The 21032-nt window shown below is 48.1% G+C and overlaps 1 protein-coding gene across 1 annotated transcript in view; it reads left to right on the forward strand.

Moving 5' to 3' along the window:
• The window catches only part of LOC139365254 (multidrug resistance-associated protein 1-like), a 57756-nt gene that overhangs the window by 32809 nt on the left and 3915 nt on the right, over positions 1 to 21032 (forward strand). Inside the window, exons 20-31 of the mRNA XM_071102761.1 lie at positions 1443 to 1620; positions 11714 to 11765; positions 12076 to 12190; positions 12494 to 12701; positions 13107 to 13293; positions 13501 to 13624; positions 14128 to 14327; positions 15631 to 15757; positions 16599 to 16700; positions 18127 to 18273; positions 19559 to 19717; positions 19902 to 20068. Coding sequence (XP_070958862.1) covers positions 1443 to 1620; positions 11714 to 11765; positions 12076 to 12190; positions 12494 to 12701; positions 13107 to 13293; positions 13501 to 13624; positions 14128 to 14327; positions 15631 to 15757; positions 16599 to 16700; positions 18127 to 18273; positions 19559 to 19717; positions 19902 to 20068 — 1766 coding nt within the window. The remainder of the gene's footprint in view (positions 1 to 1442; positions 1621 to 11713; positions 11766 to 12075; positions 12191 to 12493; positions 12702 to 13106; positions 13294 to 13500; positions 13625 to 14127; positions 14328 to 15630; positions 15758 to 16598; positions 16701 to 18126; positions 18274 to 19558; positions 19718 to 19901; positions 20069 to 21032) is intronic.

Here is a 21032-nt window from a genome sequence, read left to right on the forward strand (position 1 = left end):
ACCAGACCTAGCTGGTATCTGGTACATATTATACAGTCAATGAACTAATCAGACCAGACCCAGCTGGTACCTGGTTCCTCTACAGTCTATGAACTAATCAGACCAGACCCAGCTGGTACCTGGTTCCTCTACAGTCAATGAACTAATCAGACCAGACCCAGCTGGTACCTGGTTCCTCTAGGTACCAGAACTAATCAGACCAGACCCAGCTGGTACCTGGTTCCTCTAGGTACCAGAACTAATCAGACCAGACCCAGCTGGTACCTGGTTCCTCTACAGTCAATGAACTAATCAGACCAGACCCAGCTGGTACCTGGTTCCTCTACAGTCAATGAACTAATCAGACCAGACCCAGCTGGTACCTGGTTCCTCTACAGTCAATTAACTAAACAGACCAGACCCAGCTGGTACCTGGTTCCTCTACAGTCAATGAACTAAACAGACCAGACCCAGCTGGTACCTGGTTCCTCTACAGTCAATGAACTAATCAGACCAGACCTAGCTGGTATCTGGTACATATTATACAGTCAATGAACTAATCAGACCAGACCCAGCTGGTACCTGGTTCCTCTACAGTCAATGAACTAATCAGACCAGACCCAGCTGGTATCTGGTACATATTATACAGTCAATGAACTAATCAGACCAGACCCAGCTGGTACCTGGTTCCTCTACAGTCAATGAACTAATCAGACCAGACCCAGCTGGTACCTGGTTCCTCTACAGTCAATGAACTAAACAGACCAGACCCAGCTGGTACCTGGTTCCTCTACAGTCAATGAACTAATCAGACCAGACCCAGCTGGTACCTGGTTCCTCTACAGTCAATGAACTAAACAGACCAGACCCAGCTGGTACCTGGTTCCTCTACAGTCAATGAACTAATCAGACCAGACCCAGCTGGTACCTGGTTCCTCTACAGTCAATGAACTAAACAGACCAGACCCGGCTGGTACCTGGTTCCTCTAGGTACCAGAACTAAACAGACCAGACCCAGCTGGTACCTGGTTCCTCTACAGTCAATGAACTAAGGTAAATGGTAAATGGCCTAAGTGAACTATCTTAATTTATCCACCATCTTTGAAACGGACTCAACCTCACAAATCCCCGGCCGTCCAGTCTTCAGTCAGCTGTTCATTCAAAATATACAGTATATGTACTGTATATACACTCAGTGTACAAAACATGGTCTTTCCATGACGTGGACTGACCAGATGAATCCAGGTGATCCCATATTGATGTCACCTGTTAAATCCACTTCAATCAGTGTAGATGAAGGGGAGGAGACCTGGTTAAAAGAGGATTTTTAAGCCTTGAGACAACTGAGACATGGATTGTGTCTGTGTACCATATCTATCAATTCAACTAAAATCCCTTAATATACTGGATCTATTTAACAAGCCCTACTCTGACCCTCTGTGTGTGTGTTTCTGTCTCCGTAGACTCGTGTCCTGGTGACCCACGGTCTGAGCTTCCTGCCCCAAGCAGATCTGATCCTGGTGATGGTGGAGGGAGAGATCACTGAGAGGGGATCCTACCTGGAGCTGATGGCACGGGACGGGGCCTTCGCTGAGTTCCTCAGGACTTACGCCAACAAAGAGCAGGAAGATGACGAATCAGGTGACATATGTTATCTTCATCATCATCAGCAGCTAGCTAGCTAGCGACATCTCTACACTATAACCTCTATAGTCATGTTGTCATCTCTATAACCACTATAGTCATGTCATCATCTCTATAACCACTATAGTCATGTCATCATCTCTATAACCACTATAGTCATGTCATCATCTCTATAACCACTATAGTCATGTCATCATCTCTATAACCACTATAGTCATGTCATCATCTCAGTTTTGTCCTCTATTTGAAAACATGTTGTTCCGTTGTTCCAGTTCATCACCAAGAGAAAGTCCCTCCCCTCCAGTTTAACACATTAGCACCGTCTCCCCTGCTTGTTGTCTGTACCAGTTTACCACATTAGCACCGTCTCCCCTGCTTGTTGTCCGTACCAGTTTAACACCACCACATTAGCACCGTCTCCCCTGCTTGTTGTCTGTACCAGTTTAACACAGTAGCACCGTCTCCCCTGCTTGTTGTCTGTACCAGTTTAACACATTAGCACCGTCTCCCCTGCTTGTTGTCCGTACCAGTTTAACACATTAGCACCGTCTCCCCTGCTTGTTGTCCGTACCAGTTTAACACCACCACATTAGCACCGTCTCCCCTGCTTGTTGTCTGTACCAGTTTAACACATTAGCACCGTCTCCCCTGCTTGTTGTCCGTACCAGTTTAACACCACCACATTAGCACCGTCTCCCCTGCTTGTTGTCTGTACCAGTTTACCACATTAGCACCGTCTCCCCTGCTTGTTGTCTGTACCAGTTTACCACATTAGCACCGTCTCCCCTGCTTGTTGTCCGTACCAGTTTAACACATTAGCACCGTCTCCCCTGCTTGTTGTCCGTACCAGTTTAACACCACCACATTAGCACCGTCTCCCCTGCTTGTTGTCTGTACCAGTTTAACACATTAGCACCGTCTCCCCTGCTTGTTGTCTGTACCAGTTTACCACATTAGCACCGTCTCCCCTGCTTGTTGTCCGTACCAGTTTAACACATTAGCACCGTCTCCCCTGCTTGTTGTCTGTGTAACAGTACAAATTTATACCGTCCCCTCGCCCATACCCGGGCGCGAACTAGGGACCTTCTGCACACATCAACAGTCACCCTCGAAGCATCGTTACCCATCGCTCCACAAAAGCCGCGGCCCTTGCAGAGCAAGGGGAACTACTACTTCAAGGTCTCAGAGCAAGTGACGTCACTGATTGAAACGCTATTTAGCGCCCACGCTAACTAAGCTAGCCGTTTCACATCCGTTACACTCACCCCCCTTTTGACCTTCCTCCTTTTTCCGCAGCAACCAGTAATCCGGGTCAACAGCATCAATGTAACAGTACAAATTTAGACCGTCCCTCGCCCATACCCGGGCGCGAACTAGGGACCTTCTGCACACATCAACAGTCACCCTCGAAGCATCGTTACCCATCGCGCCACAAAAGCCGCGGCCCTTGCAGAGCAAGGGGAACTACTACTTCAAGGTCTCAGAGCAAGTGACGTCACTGATTGAAACGCTATTTAGCGCCCACGCTAACTAAGCTAGCCGTTTCACATCCGTTACATCTGTACCAGTTTAACACCACCACATTAGCACCGTCTCCCCTGCTTGTTGTCCGTACCAGTTTAACACATTAGCACCGTCTCCCCTGCTTGTTGTCTGTACCAGTTTAACACCACCACATTAGCACCGTCTCCCCTGCTTGTTGTCTGTACCAGTTTAACACATTAGCACCGTCTCCCCTGCTTGTTGTCCGTACCAGTTTAACACATTAGCACCGTCTCCCCTGCTTGTTGTCTGTACCAGTTTAACACATTAGCACCGTCTCCCCTGCTTGTTGTCCGTACCAGTTTAACACATTAGCACCGTCTCCCCTGCTTGTTGTCCGTACCAGTTTAACACCACCACATTAGCACCGTCTCCCCTGCTTGTTGTCTGTACCAGTTTAACACATTAGCACCGTCTCCCCTGCTTGTTGTCTGTACCAGTTTAACACCACATTAGCACCGTCTCCCCTGCTTGTTGTCCGTACCAGTTTAACACATTAGCACCGTCTCCCCTGCTTGTTGTCCGTACCAGTTTAACACCACCACATTAGCACCGTCTCCCCTGCTTGTTGTCTGTACCAGTTTAACACCACATTAGCACCGTCTCCCCTGCTTGTTGTCCGTACCAGTTTAACACATTAGCACCGTCTCCCCTGCTTGTTGTCTGTACCAGTTTAACACCACATTAGCACCGTCTCCCCTGCTTGTTGTCCGTACCAGTTTAACACCACCACATTAGCACCGTCTCCCCTGCTTGTTGTCTGTACCAGTTTAACACATTAGCACCGTCTCCCCTGCTTGTTGTCTGTACCAGTTTAACACCACCACATTAGCACCGTCTCCCCTGCTTGTTGTCTGTACCAGTTTAACACATTAGCACCGTCTCCCCTGCTTGTTGTCTGTACCAGTTTACCACATTAGCACCATCTCCCCTGCTTGTTGTCCGTACCAGTTTACCACATTAGCACCGTCTCCCCTGCTTGTTGTCTGTACCAGTTTAACACCACCACATTAGCACCGTCTCCCCTGCTTGTTGTCCGTACCAGTTTAACACATTAGCACCGTCTCCCCTGCTTGTTGTCCGTACCAGTTTAACACCACCACATTAGCACCGTCTCCCCTGCTTGTTGTCTGTACCAGTTTAACACATTAGCACCGTCTCCCCTGCTTGTTGTCCGTACCAGTTTAACACATTAGCACCGTCTCCCCTGCTTGTTGTCCGTACCAGTTTAACACCACCACATTAGCACCGTCTCCCCTGCTTGTTGTCTGTACCAGTTTAACACCACCACATTAGCACCGTCTCCCCTGCTTGTTGACCGTACCAGTTTAACACATTAGCACCGTCTCCCCTGCTTGTTGTCCGTACCAGTTTACCACCACCACATTAGCACCGTCTCCCCTGCTTGTTGTCCGTACCAGTTTACCACCACCACATTAGCACCGTCTCCCCTGCTTGTTGTCTGTACCAGTTTAACACATTAGCACCGTCTCCCCTGCTTGTTGTCCGTACCAGTTTAACACATTAGCACCGTCTCCCCTGCTTGTTGTCTGTACCAGTTTAACACATTAGCACCGTCTCCCCTGCTTGTTGTCTGTACCAGTTTAACACCACCACATTAGCACCGTCTCCCCTGCTTGTTGTCTGTACCAGTTTAACACATTAGCACCGTCTCCCCTGCTTGTTGTCTGAACCAGTTTACCACATTAGCACCGTCTCCCCTGCTTGTTGTCTGTACCAGTTTAACACATTAGCACCGTCTCCCCTGCTTGTTGTCTGTACCAGTTCAACACCACCACATTAGCACCGTCTCCCCTGCTTGTTGTCTGTACCAGTTTAACACCACCACATTAGCACCGTCTCCCCTGCTTGTTGTCTGTACCAGTTTACCACATTAGCACCGTCTCCCCTGCTTGTTGTCCGTACCAGTTTACCACATTAGCACCGTCTCCCCTGCTTGTTGTCCGTACCAGTTTAACACATTAGCACCGTCTCCCCTGCTTGTTGTCTGAACCAGTTTACCACATTAGCACCGTCTCCCCTGCTTGTTGTCTGTACCAGTTTAACACATTAGCACCGTCTCCTCTGCTTGTTGTCCGTACCAGTTTAACACCACCACATTAGCACCGTCTCCCCTGCTTGTTGTCTGTACCAGTTTACCACATTAGCACCGTCTCCCCTGCTTGTTGTCCGTACCAGTTTAACACATTAGCACCGTCTCCCCTGCTTGTTGTCTGTACCAGTTTACCACATTAGCACCGTCTCCCCTGCTTGTTGTCTGTACCAGTTTACCACATTAGCACCGTCTCCCCTGCTTGTTGTCTGTACCAGTTTACCACATTAGCACCGTCTCCCCTGCTTGTTGTCCGTACCAGTTTAACACATTAGCACCGTCTCCCCTGCTTGTTGTCCGTACCAGTTTAACACAGTAGCACCGTCTCCCCTGCTTGTTGTCCGTACCAGTTTAACACCACCACATTAGCACCGTCTCCCCTGCTTGTTGTCTGTACCAGTTTACCACATTAGCACCGTCTCCCCTGCTTGTTGTCCGTACCAGTTTACCACATTAGCACCGTCTCCCCTGCTTGTTGTCCGTACCAGTTTACCACATTAGCACCGTCTCCCCTGCTTGTTGTCCGTACCAGTTTAACACCACCACATTAGCACCGTCTCCCCTGCTTGTTGTCTGTACCAGTTCAACACCACCACATTAGCACCGTCTCCCCTGCTTGTTGTCCGTACCAGTTTAACACAGTAGCACCGTCTCCCCTGCTTGTTGTCTGTTCCAGTTTAACACAGTAGCACCGTCTCCCCTGCTTGTTGTCCGTACCAGTTTAACACAGTAGCACCGTCTCCCCTGCTTGTTGTCCGTACCAGTTTAACACAGTAGCACCGTCTCCCCTGCTTGTTGTCCGTACCAGTTTAACACAGTAGCACCGTCTCCCCTGCTTGTTGTCCGTACCAGTTTAACACAGTAGCACCGTCTCCCCTGCTTGTTGTGTGTTCAGCGTTTTAAACTAGTCATATTACATAATGGTGTGTCTCTCTCTCCTTTCTTCAGGGTTGGGTAGGTTTCTTTATAAATGTAATCTGTTACAATTACCAGTTACCTGTCAAATTGTAATCAGTAATGTACATTTTTTTTTGGATTACTCAGTAACGATTACAGCAATGTAATCTGATTGCTTTCATTAGAAGAAGACCAAAATAATCCATCAAACACGTTTGGTGTGTCGACATAGTGGTCTCTGATTGGCGGTCATCATTTGATGTGTCGACATAGTGGTCTCTGATTGGCGGTCATCTTTTGATGTGTCGACATAGTGGTCTCTGATTGGTGGTCATCATTTGGTGTGTGGACATAGTGGTCTCTGATTGGCGGTCATCATTTGATGTGTCGACATAGTGGTCTCTGATTGGCGGTCATCATTTGATGTGTCGACATAGTGGTCTCTGATTGGTGGTCATCATTTGGTGTGTCGACATAGTGGTCTCTGATTGGTGGTCATCATTTGATGTGTCGACATAGTGGTCTCTGATTGGTGGTCAGACTGTCTCAGGTGGAACAAACTCAAACTTGCACCTTTTTTTGAATGCTGAATTGAATGTCATTCAGAAAACCTTAAGGTGCCATCATGTATTGTTCTCACAAACATCCTGTCTAAATGTAGTAGTAGTAAGCCAATAAGTAATTATCTAGTTTTTCAAAAGTATCTGTACTCTGATTACAATTTGTTTGCTGGTAATGTAACTGACTAGTCATTTTTTTTGTTGTAATCAGATTACATGTAATGTATTACATGTAATCAGTTACTTCCCAACCCTGCCTTTCACTATTGGTTTCTATGTAATGTATTACATGTAATCAGTTACTTCCCAACCCTGCCTTTCACTATTGGTTTCTATGTAATGTATTACATGTAATCAGTTACTTCCCAACCCTGCCTTTCACTATTGGTTTCTATGTAATGTATTACATGTAATCAGTTACTTCCCAACCCTGCCTTTCACTATTGGTTTCTATGTAATGTATTACATGTAATCAGTTACTTCCCAACCCTGCCTTTCACTATTGGTTTCTATGTAATGTATTACATGTAATCAGTTACTTCCCAACCCTGCCTTTCACTATTGGTTTCTATGTAATGTATTTTTACATTTGTCTCTCTCTCATCTCCCTCTCTCTCTTCTCTCTCCTTCTACTTTCTCCTCTCTGTTTCACTCGGTCTTTCTCTCTCTTCTCTCTCTCTCTTTCTCCTCTCTTCTTCACTCTCTGTCTTTCTCTCTCTTCTCATCTCTCTGTCTTTCTCCTCTCTTCTTCACTCTCTGTCTTTCTCTCTCTTCTCTCTCTCTTCTTCTCTCCTTCACTCTCTCTTTCTCTCTCCTCTCTCTCTCTATCCTTCGCTCTCTCTCTCTCTTGCTCTCCTTTGCTCTCTCTCTCTCTCTCTCTCCTTTGCTCTCTCTCTTGTGCTCTTGTGCTCTCGTGCTCTCTCGCTCTCTCTATCTCTCGCTCGCTCTCCTTTGCTCTCATTTGCTCTCTCTTGTGCTCTCTCGCTCTCCTTTGCTCTCTCTCATTCTCTCTCTCTCTCTCTCTCTCTCTCTCTCTCTCTCTCTCTCTCTCTCTCTCTCTCTCTCTCTCTCTCTCTCTCTCTCTCTCTCTCTCTCTCTCTCTCTCTCTCTCTCTCTCTCTCTCTCTCTCTCTCTCTCTCTCTCTCTCTCTCTCTCTCCTTCTTTCTCTCTTTCTTTCATCCCCCTTTTTTGTCCTGTCTGCCATTCAGAAGAGGGGAGGGAGGAGGAGGAGGATACTGAAGGTTTGATTGGTTGTCTGTCCCCCTAGGAGACTTGGGTTGTGTCCCAAATGGAACCATATTCACTATGTAGTGTACTTGTTTGGACCAGAGCCATATGAGTCCTATGTAGGGAATAGAGCGCCATCTGGGACACAGCCTTGGTTTAGTCAGTGTCTCTATCCTTATACAGGCTACCTCTCCTTGTCTCCTCCCTCTTTCCCTTAACAAACACTACTGATCTGGACTGGTAGCTTTGTTCCACCCTCCTGATCTGTTAGGAGAGCACAGGGGTCAGGATACAGGACTGGTGTGGAGATAAAAAAAAATTGGTTTAGTTGGGTGGAATTCCAGGAATTATTTTCACATCAGTATCTCTGATTTCAGATTGTCACTCTGATCTGACGGTATGATGTCACTCTGATATGAGGTCACGAGGTCACTGGTATGAGGTCACGAGGTCACTGGTATGAGGTCACGAGGTCACTGATCTGAGGGTATGAGGTCACTCTGATATGATGGTATGAGGTCACGAGGTCACTGATCTAAGGGTATGAGGTCACTCTGATCTGAGGGTTTGAGGTCACTCTGATCTGAGGGTTTGAGGTCACTCTGATCTGAGGCTATGAGACAAGGGTGGTAGGCCATGTAAAGGTCGTGTAAAGATGGCCCTGCAGTATGGACACACAGACAGCCTGGCTCATGCATGTGTTTGCATGTCAGCTACACTACAGCAGCACTCAGAGAAAACACAGGTCCTGCTGGTCCAAGCCCATGTTGTTTTCAACTCTACAACCTGACACTTTGTTGTTGAGTTAATGAGTGATGATGGGTGGGTTCTGGGCTAGATGGCTGGGAGGAGGGCTGATTGAGTGATGATGGATTGGATGGCTGGGAGGAAGGCTGATTGAGTGATGATGGGTGGGTTCTGGCCTGGATGGCTGGGAGGAGGGCTGATTGAGTGATGATGGGTGGGTTCTGGCCTGGATGGCTGGGAGGAGGGCTGATTGAGTGATGATGGATTGGATGGCTGGGAGGAGGGCTGATTGAGTGATGATGGGTGGGTTCTGGGCTAGATGGCTGGGAGGAGGGCTGATTGAGTGATGATGGGTGGGTTCTGGGCTAGATGGCTGGGAGGAGGGCTGATTGAGTGATGATGGGTGGGTTCTGGGCTAGATGGCTGGGAGGAGGGCTGATTGAGTGATGATGTGTGGGTTCTGGGCTAGATGGCTGGGAGGAGGGCTGATTGAGTGATGATGTGTGGGTTCTGGGCTGGATGGCTGGGAGGAGGGCTGATTGAGTGATGATGGGGAAGGAACTGCATGAGATTCTGGCTGGCGTTGACACAATTTCATAGTTTGGGTGGAAATGTTCTGATCACTTTGAATGGGTTTACAATGCGTGAAACCAGTTGAGTTATACAGCATCTTGTCAGGGGTTTGAAGACACAGAATCACTTTTTGACATGAGCATGGGGTGATGTTTAAAACCATTTAGTTGTGACAACACGGAGAGTTTATCTCACTGGTATCATTAGAACATGATATCAGTGATGCTGGATGGACACCCTGATTGGTATCATTATAACATGATATCAGTGATGCTGGATGGACACCCTGATTGGTATCATTAGAACATGATATCAGTGATGCTGGATGGACACCCTGATTGGTATCATTAGAACATGATATCAGTGATGCTGGATGGACACCCTGATTGGTATCATTATAACATGATATCAGTGATGCTGAATGGACACCCTGGTTGGTATCATTATAACATGATATCAGTGATGCTGGATGGATACCCTGGTTGGTATCATTACAACATGATATCAGTGATGCTGGATGGATACCCTGGTTGGTATCATTACAACATGGTATCAGTGATGCTGGATGGATACCCTGGTTGGTATCATTATAACATGATATCAGCAATGCTGGATGGATACCCTGGTTGGTATCATTATAACATGATATCAGTGATGCTGGATGGATTCCCTGGTTGGTATCATTAGAACATGATATCAGTGATGCTGGATGGATACCCTGGTTGGTATCAGTGATGCTGGATGGATACCCTGGTTGGTATCAATACAACATGGTATCAGTGATACTGGATGGATACCCTGGTTGATATCATTATAACATGATATCAGTGATACTGGATGGATACCCTGGTTGGTATCATTATAACATGATATCAGTGATGCTGGATGGATACCCTGGTTGGTATCATTACAACATGGTATCAGTGATACTGGATGGATACCCTGGTTGGTATCATTACAACATGGTATCAGTGATACTGGATGGATACCCTGGTTGGTATCATTATAACATGATATCAGTGATACTGGATGGATACCCTGGTTGGTATCATTACAACATGGTATCAGTGATACTGGATGGATACCCTGGTTGGTATCATTATAACATGATATCAGTGATACTGGATGGATACCCTGGTTGGTATCATTATAACATGATATCAGTGATACTGGATGGATACCCTGGTTGGTATCATAATAACATGATATCAGTGATGCTGGAATGATACCCTGGTTGGTATCATTATAACATGATATCAGTGATACTGGATGGATACCCTGGTTGGTATCATTATAACATGATATCAGTGATGCTGGTTGGATACCCTGGTTGCTATAATTTTAACATGATATCAGTGATACTGGATGGATACCCTGGTTGGTATCATTATAACATGATATCAGTGATACTGGATGGATACCCTGGTTGCTTATGATGTATTAAGCACAGCTCTGGGGTCAGGTTCAGTGTGCTTCCCAAAGGGCACCCTATTCCCTGTAAAGTGCACTGCTTTAGACCAGAGCCATGTATAGTGCACGACTTACCTATTCCCTATATAGTGCACTACTTTTGACCCGGGGCCCCATCATACCCCAATCAAAAGTAGTGCACTATTTAGGGAATAGGGTGCATTTGGGAAACATCCTTAGTAGGCTTGGGAGATATACCGCGTATACTGTATAAAGAAGTGTTTCAGACATACAGACGGTACGACTTCCTCGCTACGAGCCACTCCACTGTTTATACAACTCTTAAAGTTCAAGTTGAACTATAAGACATCTAAAGATGTGTTGAAATAAGTTCTCTCCAGTTCAGGACTCCAGCTCTGCGTTCGGTTTGCTAACTTAATAAGTAGCTGGATGTCAGGATGAAGCGTCTTGGTTACAGCAGAGATATTCAACCCCCCCCCCCCCCCCCCCCCCCTTCCTGGATTAAGATCCCTGGAGCCTAAATTGTTTTGTGCGTTTTTTGTGGGGGGGAAACGGCGCCCCCTTGTGTACACTTCCGGTAATACCATACACCTCGGTATGGTACAGAAACAGTATGACATTCAAGGGGAGGTTGGGTTAAACGCCAGAAGACACATTTCAGTTGAATGCGTTAAGTTGTACAACGGACTAGGTATCTCCCCCTTTTCCCATCTGGATACTGCTCAACCCTGCTCCTTAGTTTCTATCCTAGTAGTTAAGGTTAGGATTGGGGTGTGGGGATCTGACCTGAGACCACTGCTAAGGGGGCAGATGTTTCCTTGGAGCTGTTCTGACCCTGCTTTGTGTGGTGCTAATGCTGCTAGGGTTATTCTAGCTGTGTGTGTGTGTGTTTGTGCTTGTGTGTGTGAGAGTGTGTGTGTGTGTTTTGAGTCTAGAGTGTGTGATGTGCTCCCTATAATCAGTGAAAGGTCTGACCAGGTCTCTTCTCTGGGATGTCTAGACTCTGCACCAAAGAGAGGACTGGAGAATGGACTTCCAGCTGCTGTGATTGGGTGAGTGAACACTCCACTCTGCTGAAATCCCTGGCTTTTACAGCTCACGCTAAACTCTACAAACATCTCAAATCTCTGGCACACTCTCTCTGTCTCTTTGTCTCTAGTCAGAACCATACCAGTACAACTCTCTCCGTCTCTGTCTCACTCTGTCTCTCTCTCTCTCTCTCTGTCTCTCTCTCTCTCTGTCTCTCTCTCTCTCTCTCTCTCTCTCTCTGTCTCTCTCTGTCTCCCTCTCCCCTCTCTCTCTCGCTCTCTCTCTCGCTCTCTCTCTCACTCGCTCTCTCGCTCGCTCTCTCTCTGTCTCCAGTCAGAACCATACCAGTACATCAGCAGTGAGGACAGAAGGAGAGGTCCTGGGGAAGAAGGCCAAGAACGCTGAGGTGGGGAGAATCACAGAGGCTGACAAGGCCAACACCGGGCGGGTAAGAGACTGTGTGTGAGATCTTAAATGACTCCCTATGAACAGTCAATGTAGTATACCAGAGCCTCAGAGCAACTGTCCATCTCTTACATTGAACCTCTTCTCTTGGTCTCTCTCGCTCTTTTCTTGGTCTCTCTCTTTCTCTCGCTCTCTGTCTTTCTCTCCTCTCTGTTCTTGGTCTCTTTCTCTCTCTCGCTCTCTGTCTCTTTTCTTGGTCTCTCTTTCTCTCTCGCTCTCTGTCTCTGTCTTTCTCTCCTCTCTGTTCTTGGTATCTCTCTCTCTCTCTCCCCCCCCCCCCCTCTAGGTGAAGTTGTCAGTATTCTGGGAGTATATGAAGGCTATAGGGGTGGTGTTGTCCTGCGTCAGTATCTTCCTGTTCTTCAGTCACCACTTCGCCTCTCTCTTCTCTAACTACTGGCTCAGTCTGTGGACTGACGACCCAGTCGTCAACGGAACCCAGCCCAGCAGAGAGATGAGACTGGGGGTGTACGGAGCTCTGGGGGCCTCACAGGGTAAGGACGTTGGTGTGTGTTAATCTCTGTCTCTGTGGGTGGTACCCTGGTCTGTCTACAAGTCTTCATGTTCAACTCTCTCCCTTCCTCTCTCCCCTCTCTTCTCCCCAAACCCCCTTCCCCACTCTCTCCTCCCCTTCTCTGTCCCCTACTCCCCATAACCCCTTCCCCTTGCTCTCCTCTCCTCGCTCTTTCCCCTTCTCCTCATACCACCTTCCCCTCTCTCTCACCATACCCCCCCGCTCCTCCCCCCCTCTCTCTCCCCTCATACCCCATTCCCCTCTCTCTCTCTCTTTCTCTCTCACCATACCCCTCCTCTCTCTCACCATACCCCCCCCCCCCCCCTCTCTCTCCCCTCATACCCCCTTCCCCCCTCTCTCTCCCCATACCCTCTCTCTCTCTCAGGCATAGCTGTGTTCTGCTACTCCATCTCTGTCTCTATCGGTGGTATATTAGCATCACGCTACCTCCACCAGTCCATGCTGTACAACGTACTGCGCTCCCCCATGTCCTTCTTCGAGCGGACCCCCAGCGGTAACCTGGTGAACCGTTTCTCCAAGGAGACAGACACCATTGACTCTATCATCCCAAGGTTTTTACGGAAAATATATAGATATATATTTGTACAGAAAATCCTTTAATTATTTATTTTTTATTTTATTTTTTAAGTTGTCGATTTTATTATGTCTGTATAACATTTTTGTGTATTGTGTTTTTATGAAAATGTGAAATTGTCTGAAATTTGTGTCGCCTGCAGTTGATACCATGTAATGCTGCCTTATCTCTCCTCTCTCCCCAGTATCATTAAGATGTTCATGGGCTCCATGTTCAACGTAGTAGGATCCTGTGTGGTCATACTGATCGCTACTCCACTAGTGGCTATTATCATACCTCCTCTGGGGATACTCTACTTCTTTGTCCAGGTGGGTCGCTGAGGGGGGGGGGGGGGGGGGGGGCGGGGTTAGAGAGATAGGGGGGGGGGGGGGGCAGGTGTGAGAGAGGGGGGTTAGAGAGGGGGGGGGGGGGGGTGAAAGAGAGTGGGGGGGGGGGTTAAAGAGGGAGGGGGGGTTGAGAGAGAGGGGGGATGAGAGCGAGATCCCTCTCTCCCTACTCACTGTTATTTTATCTCCATCCATGTCATCCCTCCATCACATCCCTCCATGTCATCCCTCCATCACATCCCTCCATGTCATCCCTCCATCACATCCCTCCATGTCATCCCTCCATGTCATCCCTCCATCACATCCCTCCATGTCATCCCTCCATCACATCCCTCCATCACATCCCTCCATGTCATCCCTCCATCACATCCCTCCATGTCATCCCTCCATGTCATCCCTCCATGTCATCCCTCCATCACATCCCTCCATCACATCCCTCCATCACATCCCTCCGTGTCATCCCTCCGTGTCATCCCTGCCCACAGCGTTTCTACGTGGCGTCGTCTCGTCAGTTGAAGCGTCTGGAGTCGGTCAGTCGCTCCCCGGTCTACACACACTTCAACGAGACGTTGCTAGGCGCCAGCGTCATCCGAGCCTTTGGGGAGCAGGAACGCTTCATCAGGGAGAGTGACGGTCGAGTTGACCACAACCAGAAAGCATACTACCCCAGCATCGTAGCCAACCGGTGAGGAGCGCGGTCACACACACACACCTTAATTGGATGAATCAATAAGTCATGTTGAGATATAAAATATTTTTAAAACAAACTCCATACTAATGAGACCTGGTCAACATTTATAGCAGGTACTATTAACATTCACCTGCGTCTGGAGTTTGTAGGGAACGGTACCGTAATGTCTCTAATATCTCTGTGTGTTGTAGGTGGCTGGCGGTGCGTCTGGAGTTTGTAGGGAACGGTACCGTAATGTCTCTAATATCTCTGTGTGTTGTAGGTGGCTGGCGGTGCGTCTGGAGTTTGTAGGGAACGGTACCGTAATGTCTCTAATATCTCTCTGTGTTGTAGGTGGCTGGCGGTGCGTCTGGAGTTTGTAGGGAACGGTACCGTAATGTCTCTAATATCTCTGTGTTGTAGGTGGCTGGCGGTGCGTCTGGAGTTTGTAGGGACCTGTACCGTAATGTCTCTAATATCTCTGTGTTGTAGGTGGCTGGCGGTGCGTCTGGAGTTTGTAGGGAACGGTACCGTAATGTCTCTAATATCTCTGTGTTGTAGGTGGCTGGCGGTGCGTCTGGAGTTTGTAGGGAACGGTACCGTAATGTCTCTAATATCTCTCTGTGATGTAGGTGGCTGGCGGTGCGTCTGGAGTTTGTAGGGAACGGTACCGTAATGTCTCTAATATCTCTAGGTGGCTGGCGGTGCGTCTGGAGTTTGTAGGGAACGGTACCGTAATGTCTCTAATATCTCTGTGTTGTAGGTGGCTGGCGATGCGTCTGGAGGGAACGGTACCGTAATGTCTCTAATATCTCTGTGTTGTAGGTGGCTAGCGGTGCGTCTGGAGTTTGTAGGGACCTGTACCGTAATGTCTCTAATATCTCTGTGTGTTGTAGGTGGCTGGCGGTGCGTCTGGAGTTTGTTGGGAACGGTACCGTAATGTCTCTAATATCTCTCTGTGTTGTAGGTGGCTGGCGGTGCGTCTGGAGTTTGTAGGGACCTGTACCGTAATGTCTCTAATATCTCTGTGTGTTGTAGGTGGCTGGCGGTGCGTCTGGAGTTTGTAGGGAACGGTACCGTAATGTCTCTAATATCTCTGTGTTGTAGGTGGCTGGCGGTGCGTCTGGAGTTTGTAGGGAACGGTACCGTAATGTCTCTAATATCTCTGTGTGTTGTAGGTGGCTGGCGGTGCGTCTGGAGTTTGTAGGGAACGGTACCGTAATGTCTCTAATATCTCTGTGTTGTAGGTGGCTGGCGGTGCGTCTGGAGTTTGTAGGGAACGGTACCGTAATGTCTCTAATATCTCTGTGTGTTGTAGGTGGCTGGCGGTGCGTCTGGAGTTTGTTGGGAACTGTATCGTAATGTTTGCTGCTCTGTTTGCTGTGATGGCTAGAGAGAGCCTCAGCCCTGGGATCATGGGCCTGTCCATCTCATACGCACTACAGGTCAGTAACGTGTGTGTGTGTGTGTGTGTGTGTGTGTGTGTTTCATTAAAACGGATGAGTTACCTTCATTCTTTGGTTTAGTTTCACAGTCAGGGAGGGTACCCCCTCCCAAAAAAACAGGCAGTGGATGAATGAGGATCTTCAAGTTGAAGATGAACCTTGTGTTTCTGGGAAACTCACCCCAGGTTGTTTAACCCTGTCAGTCCTGAGACCCCAGGTTGTTTAACCCTATCAGTCCTGAGACCCCAGGTTGTTTAACCCTGTCAGTCCTGAGACCCCAGGTTGTTTAACCCTATCAGTCCTGAGACCCCAGGTTGTTTAACCCTATCAGTCCTGAGACCCCAGGTTGTTTAACCCTATCAGTCCTGAGACCCCAGGTTGTTTAACCCTGTCAGTCCTGAGACCCCAGGTTGTTTAACCCTATCAGTCCTGAGACCCCAGGTTGTTTAACCCTGTCAGTCCTGAGACCTCATGTGTGAGTCTCAGCTGTTCATAGATGACATCATAGATAGCTTTTAATACTTTGTGACTCAAACCATTCTGACTCTACTCTGCCTCCTCTCTCTCTCTGCCTCTCCTTCTCTCTGCCTCTGTCTTTCTGTCTCTCTCTGTCTGTGCCTCTCCTTCTCTCGCTCTGCCTTTCCTTCTCTCTGCCTCTCTTTCTGTCTCTGTCTCTGCCTCTCCTTCTCTCTGTCTCTGCCTCTCCTTCTCTCTGTCTCTGCCTCTCCTTCTCTCTGTCTCTGCCTCTCCTTCTCTCTGCCTCTGCCTCTCCTTCTCTCTGCCTCTGCCTCTCCTTCCCTCTGCCCCTGTCTTTCTGTCTCTCTGTCTCTCTGTCCTGTAGCTGACGGCCTCTCTGACCTGGCTAGTGAGGATGTCTTCAGATCTGGAAACCAACATTGTGGCCGTTGAGAGAGTCAAGGAGTACGAAGACACAGAGAAAGAGGTACGTCTGTGTGTGTTTGTGTTCTCATACACAACTCTGTAGGTAGAGCTGTTGTTGTGACTGTGTTTGTTGTGACTGTGTGTGTTGTTGTGACTGTGTGTGTTGATGTTCTCATACACAACTCTGTAGGTAGAGCTGTTTTTGTGACTGTGTGTGTTGTGACTGTGTGTGTTGTTGTGACTGTGTGTGTTGTTGTGACTGTGTGTTGTTGTGACTGTGTGTGTTGTTGTGACTGTGTGTGTTGTTGTGACTGTGTGTTGTTGTGACTGTGTGTGTTGTTGTGACTGTGTGTTGTTGTGACTGTGTGTGTTGTTGTGACTGTGTGTGTTGTTGTGACTGTGTGTTGTTGTGACTGTGTGTGTTGTTGTGACTGTGTGTGTTGTTGTGACTGTGTGTGTTGTTGTGACTGTGTGTGTTGTTGTGACTGTGTGTGTTGTTGTGACTGTGTGTGTTGTTGTGACTGTGTGTTGTTGTGACTGTGTGTGTTGTTGTGACTGTGTGTGTTGTTGTGACTGTGTGTGTTGTTGTGACTGTGTGTGTTGTTGTGACTGTGTGTGTTGTGACTGTGTGTGTGTTGTTGTGACTGTGTGTGTTGTAGAGCTGTGACGGCATTTTGGAAGACTGTTATTGGTCAACCAAATCTACTTCTATAAAATAACATATGACCTGCCATACTGTCCTTCAGTCAGCTGGTCTTTCTACTCCTATAAAATAACATATGACCTGCCATACTGTCCTTCAGTCAGCTGGTCTTTCTACTCCTATAAAATAACATATGACCTGCCATACTGTCCTTCAGTCAGCTGGTCTTTCTACTTCTATAAAATAACATATGACCTGCCATACTGTCCTTCAGTCAGCTGGTCTTTCTACTCCTATAGAATAACATATGACCTGCCATACTGTCCTTCAGTCAGCTGGTCTTTCTACTTCTATAAAATAACATATGACCTGCCATACTGTCCTTCAGTCAGCTGGTCTTTCTACTCCTATAGAATAACATATGACCTGCCATACTGTCCTTCAGTCAGCTGGTCTTTCTACTTCTATAAAATAACATATGACCTGCCATACTGTCCTTCAGTCAGCTGGTCTTTCTACTCCTATAAAATAACATATGACCTGCCATACTGTCCTTCAGTCAGCTGGTCTTTCTACTTCTATAAAATAACATATGACCTGCCATACTGTCCTTCAGTCAGCTGGTCTTTCTACTTCTATAAAATAACATATGACCTGCCATACTGTCCTTCAGTCAGGTGGTCTTTCTACTCCTATAAAATAACATATGACCTGCCATACTGTCCTTCAGTCAGCTGGTCTTTCTACTTCTTTAAAACAGTTATTTTATTTATTTAGTTGTGTACACGGGAACTCTGTGTGTATGACTGTGTGTGTGTATATACCTCTGTTTGTCCCCTCCCAGGCGGACTGGAGACATGACCAATCGTCTCTGCCTCCAGGCTGGCCCACAGCAGGCAACATAGACATCAGAGGGTTTGGTCTGCGATACAGAGAGGACCAGGAACTGGCCGTACGCAACATCACCGTAGCCATCCACGGAGGAGAGAAGGTATGTGATGGGGGGGGGGGTACGGACTGTGTGACTGGAGGGATTAGGCTGAGTGACGGGGGATTAGGCCGCGTGACAGGAGGGGATTAGGCCGCGTGACAGGAGGGGATTAGGCCGCGTGACAGGAGGGGATTAGGCCGCGTGACAGGAGGGGATTAGGCCGCGTGACAGGAGGGGATTAGGCCGCGTGACAGGAGGGGATTAGGCCGCGTGACAGGAGGGGTATGGCTGCGTGACAGGAGGGGATTAGGCCGCGTGACAGGAGGGGATTAGGCCGCGTGACGGGGGTTTAGGCCGCGTGACAGGAGGGTATAGGTGGTCGTACAGGAGCAGGGTAGTGACTACTGTTGTTGTTGTTCCAGGTTGGTATAGTTGGTCGTACAGGAGCAGGGTAGTGACTACTGTTGTTGTTGTTCCAGGTGGGTATAGTTGGTCGTACAGGAGCAGGGAAGTGACTGTTGTTGTTCCAGGTGGGTATAGTAGGTCGTACAGGAGCAGGGAAGTGACTGTTGTTGTACCAGGTGGGTATAGTAGGTCGTACAGGAGCAGGGTAGTGACTGTTGTTGTTGTTGTTCCAGGTGGGTATAGTAGGTCGTACAGGAGCAGGGAAGTGACTGTTGTTGTCCAGGTGGGTATAGTAGGTCGTACAGGAGCAGGGAAGTGACTTGTTGTTGTTGTTGTTGTACCAGGTGGGTATAGTAGGTCGTACAGGAGCAGGGAAGTGACTGTTGTTGTCCAGGTGGGTATAGTAGGTCGTACAGGAGCAGGGAAGTGACTGTTGTTGTACCAGGTGGGTATAGTAGGTCGTACAGGAGCAGGGAAGTGACTGTTGTTGTTCCAGGTGCGTATAGTAGGTCGTACAGGAGCAGGGAAGTGACTTGTTGTTGTTCCAGGTGGGTATAGTTGGTCGTACAGGAGCAGGGAAGTGACTGTTGTTGTTGTTCCAGGTGGGTATAGTAGGTCGTACAGGAGCAGGGAAGTGACTGTTGTTGTTCCAGGTGGGTATAGTTGGTCGTACAGGAGCAGGGAAGTGACTGTTGTTGTTCCAGGTGGGTATAGTTGGTCGTACAGGAGCAGGGAAGTGACTGTTGTTGTTCCAGGTGCGTATAGTAGGTCGTACAGGAGCAGGGAAGTGACTTGTTGTTGTTGTTGTTGTTGTTCCAGGTGGGTATAGTAGGTCGTACAGGAGCAAGGTAGTGACTTGTTGTTGTTGTTGTTCCAGGTGGGTATAGTAGGTCGTACAGGAGCAGGGTAGTGACTACTGTTGTTGTTGTTGTTGTTCCAGGTGGGTATAGTAGGTCGTACAGGAGCAGGGAAGTCCTCTCTGACTCTAGGATTGTTCCGCATCATCGAGGCGTGTGAGGGAGAGATTCATATCGATGGAGTTAACATCGCTACGCTGGGTCTCCATGAACTCCGCTCCAGGATCACCATCATACCACAGGTACACACCCACGGCCCATGCAGACACACTCAAACTGACCCACACTCTTCTGGAGACCTGTTATATTTAAAATATCTTTATTTATCCTCTCCCTCCCTCACCCCTCTCTCCCCCCTCCCCTTCCTCCTTCCCCTCTCTCCCCCTTCTCTCTCTCCCCCTCTCTCTCATGGCTCTCCCCCTCCAGGACCCAGTGTTGTTCTCTGGGTCTTTGAGGATGAATCTGGACCCCTTCGATGGCTACTCTGATGAGGAGGTGTGGAGAGCCCTGGAGCTCTCCCATCTCAAGAGCTTTGTGTCGGGCCTGCCGGACAAACTCAACCACGAGTGTTCAGAGGGAGGAGAGAACCTCAGGTAACCTCATACATCATACATAGGCCTACATACACCATACATAGACCTACATACACCATACATAGACCTACATACACCATACATAGGCCTACATACACCATACATAGGCCTACATACACCATACATAGGCCTACATACACCATACATAGACCTACATACACCATACATAGACCTACATACACCATACATAGGCCTACATACACCATACATAGGCCTACATACACCATACATAGACCTACATACACCATACATAGGCCTACATACACCATACATAGACCTACATACACCATACATAGACCTACATACACCATACATAGGCCTACATACACCATACATAGGCCTACATACACCATACATAGACCTACATACACCATACATAGACCTACATACACCATACATAGGCCTACATACACCATACATAGACCTACATACACCATACATAGACCTACATACACCATACATAGACCTACATAGCATTACATACACACACAGCTTCTGGTTTGCTCTCTCTCCTCTCTCCTTCTCTCCTTACCTCTCTCCTTCTCTCCTTACCTCTCTCCTTCTCTCCTTACCTCTCTCCTCTCTCCTTACCTCTCTCCTTCTCTCCTTACCTCTCTCCTCTCTCCTTACCTCTCTCCTCTCTCCTTCTCTCCTTACCTCTCTCCGCCTCTCCTTACCTCTCTCCTCCTCTCCTTACCTCTCTCCTCCTCTCCTTACCTCTCTCCTCCTCTCCTTACCTCTCTCCTCCTCTCCTTACCTCTCTCCTCCTCTTCTTACCTCTCTCCTCCTCTTCTTACCTCTCTCCTCCTCTCCTTACCTCTCCTCCTCTCCTTACCTCTCTCCTTACCTCTCTCCTCTCTCCTTCTCTTCTTAGCTCTCTCCTCTCTTTACCTCTCTCCTCTCTCCTCCTCTCCTTACCTCTCCTCTCTCCTCCTCTCATTACCTCTCTCCTCTCTCCTTCTCT

The sequence above is a fragment of the Oncorhynchus clarkii genome, chromosome 13 (assembly GCF_045791955.1).
Source record: "Oncorhynchus clarkii lewisi isolate Uvic-CL-2024 chromosome 13, UVic_Ocla_1.0, whole genome shotgun sequence".
Classification (NCBI taxonomy): Eukaryota; Metazoa; Chordata; class Actinopteri; order Salmoniformes; family Salmonidae; genus Oncorhynchus; species Oncorhynchus clarkii.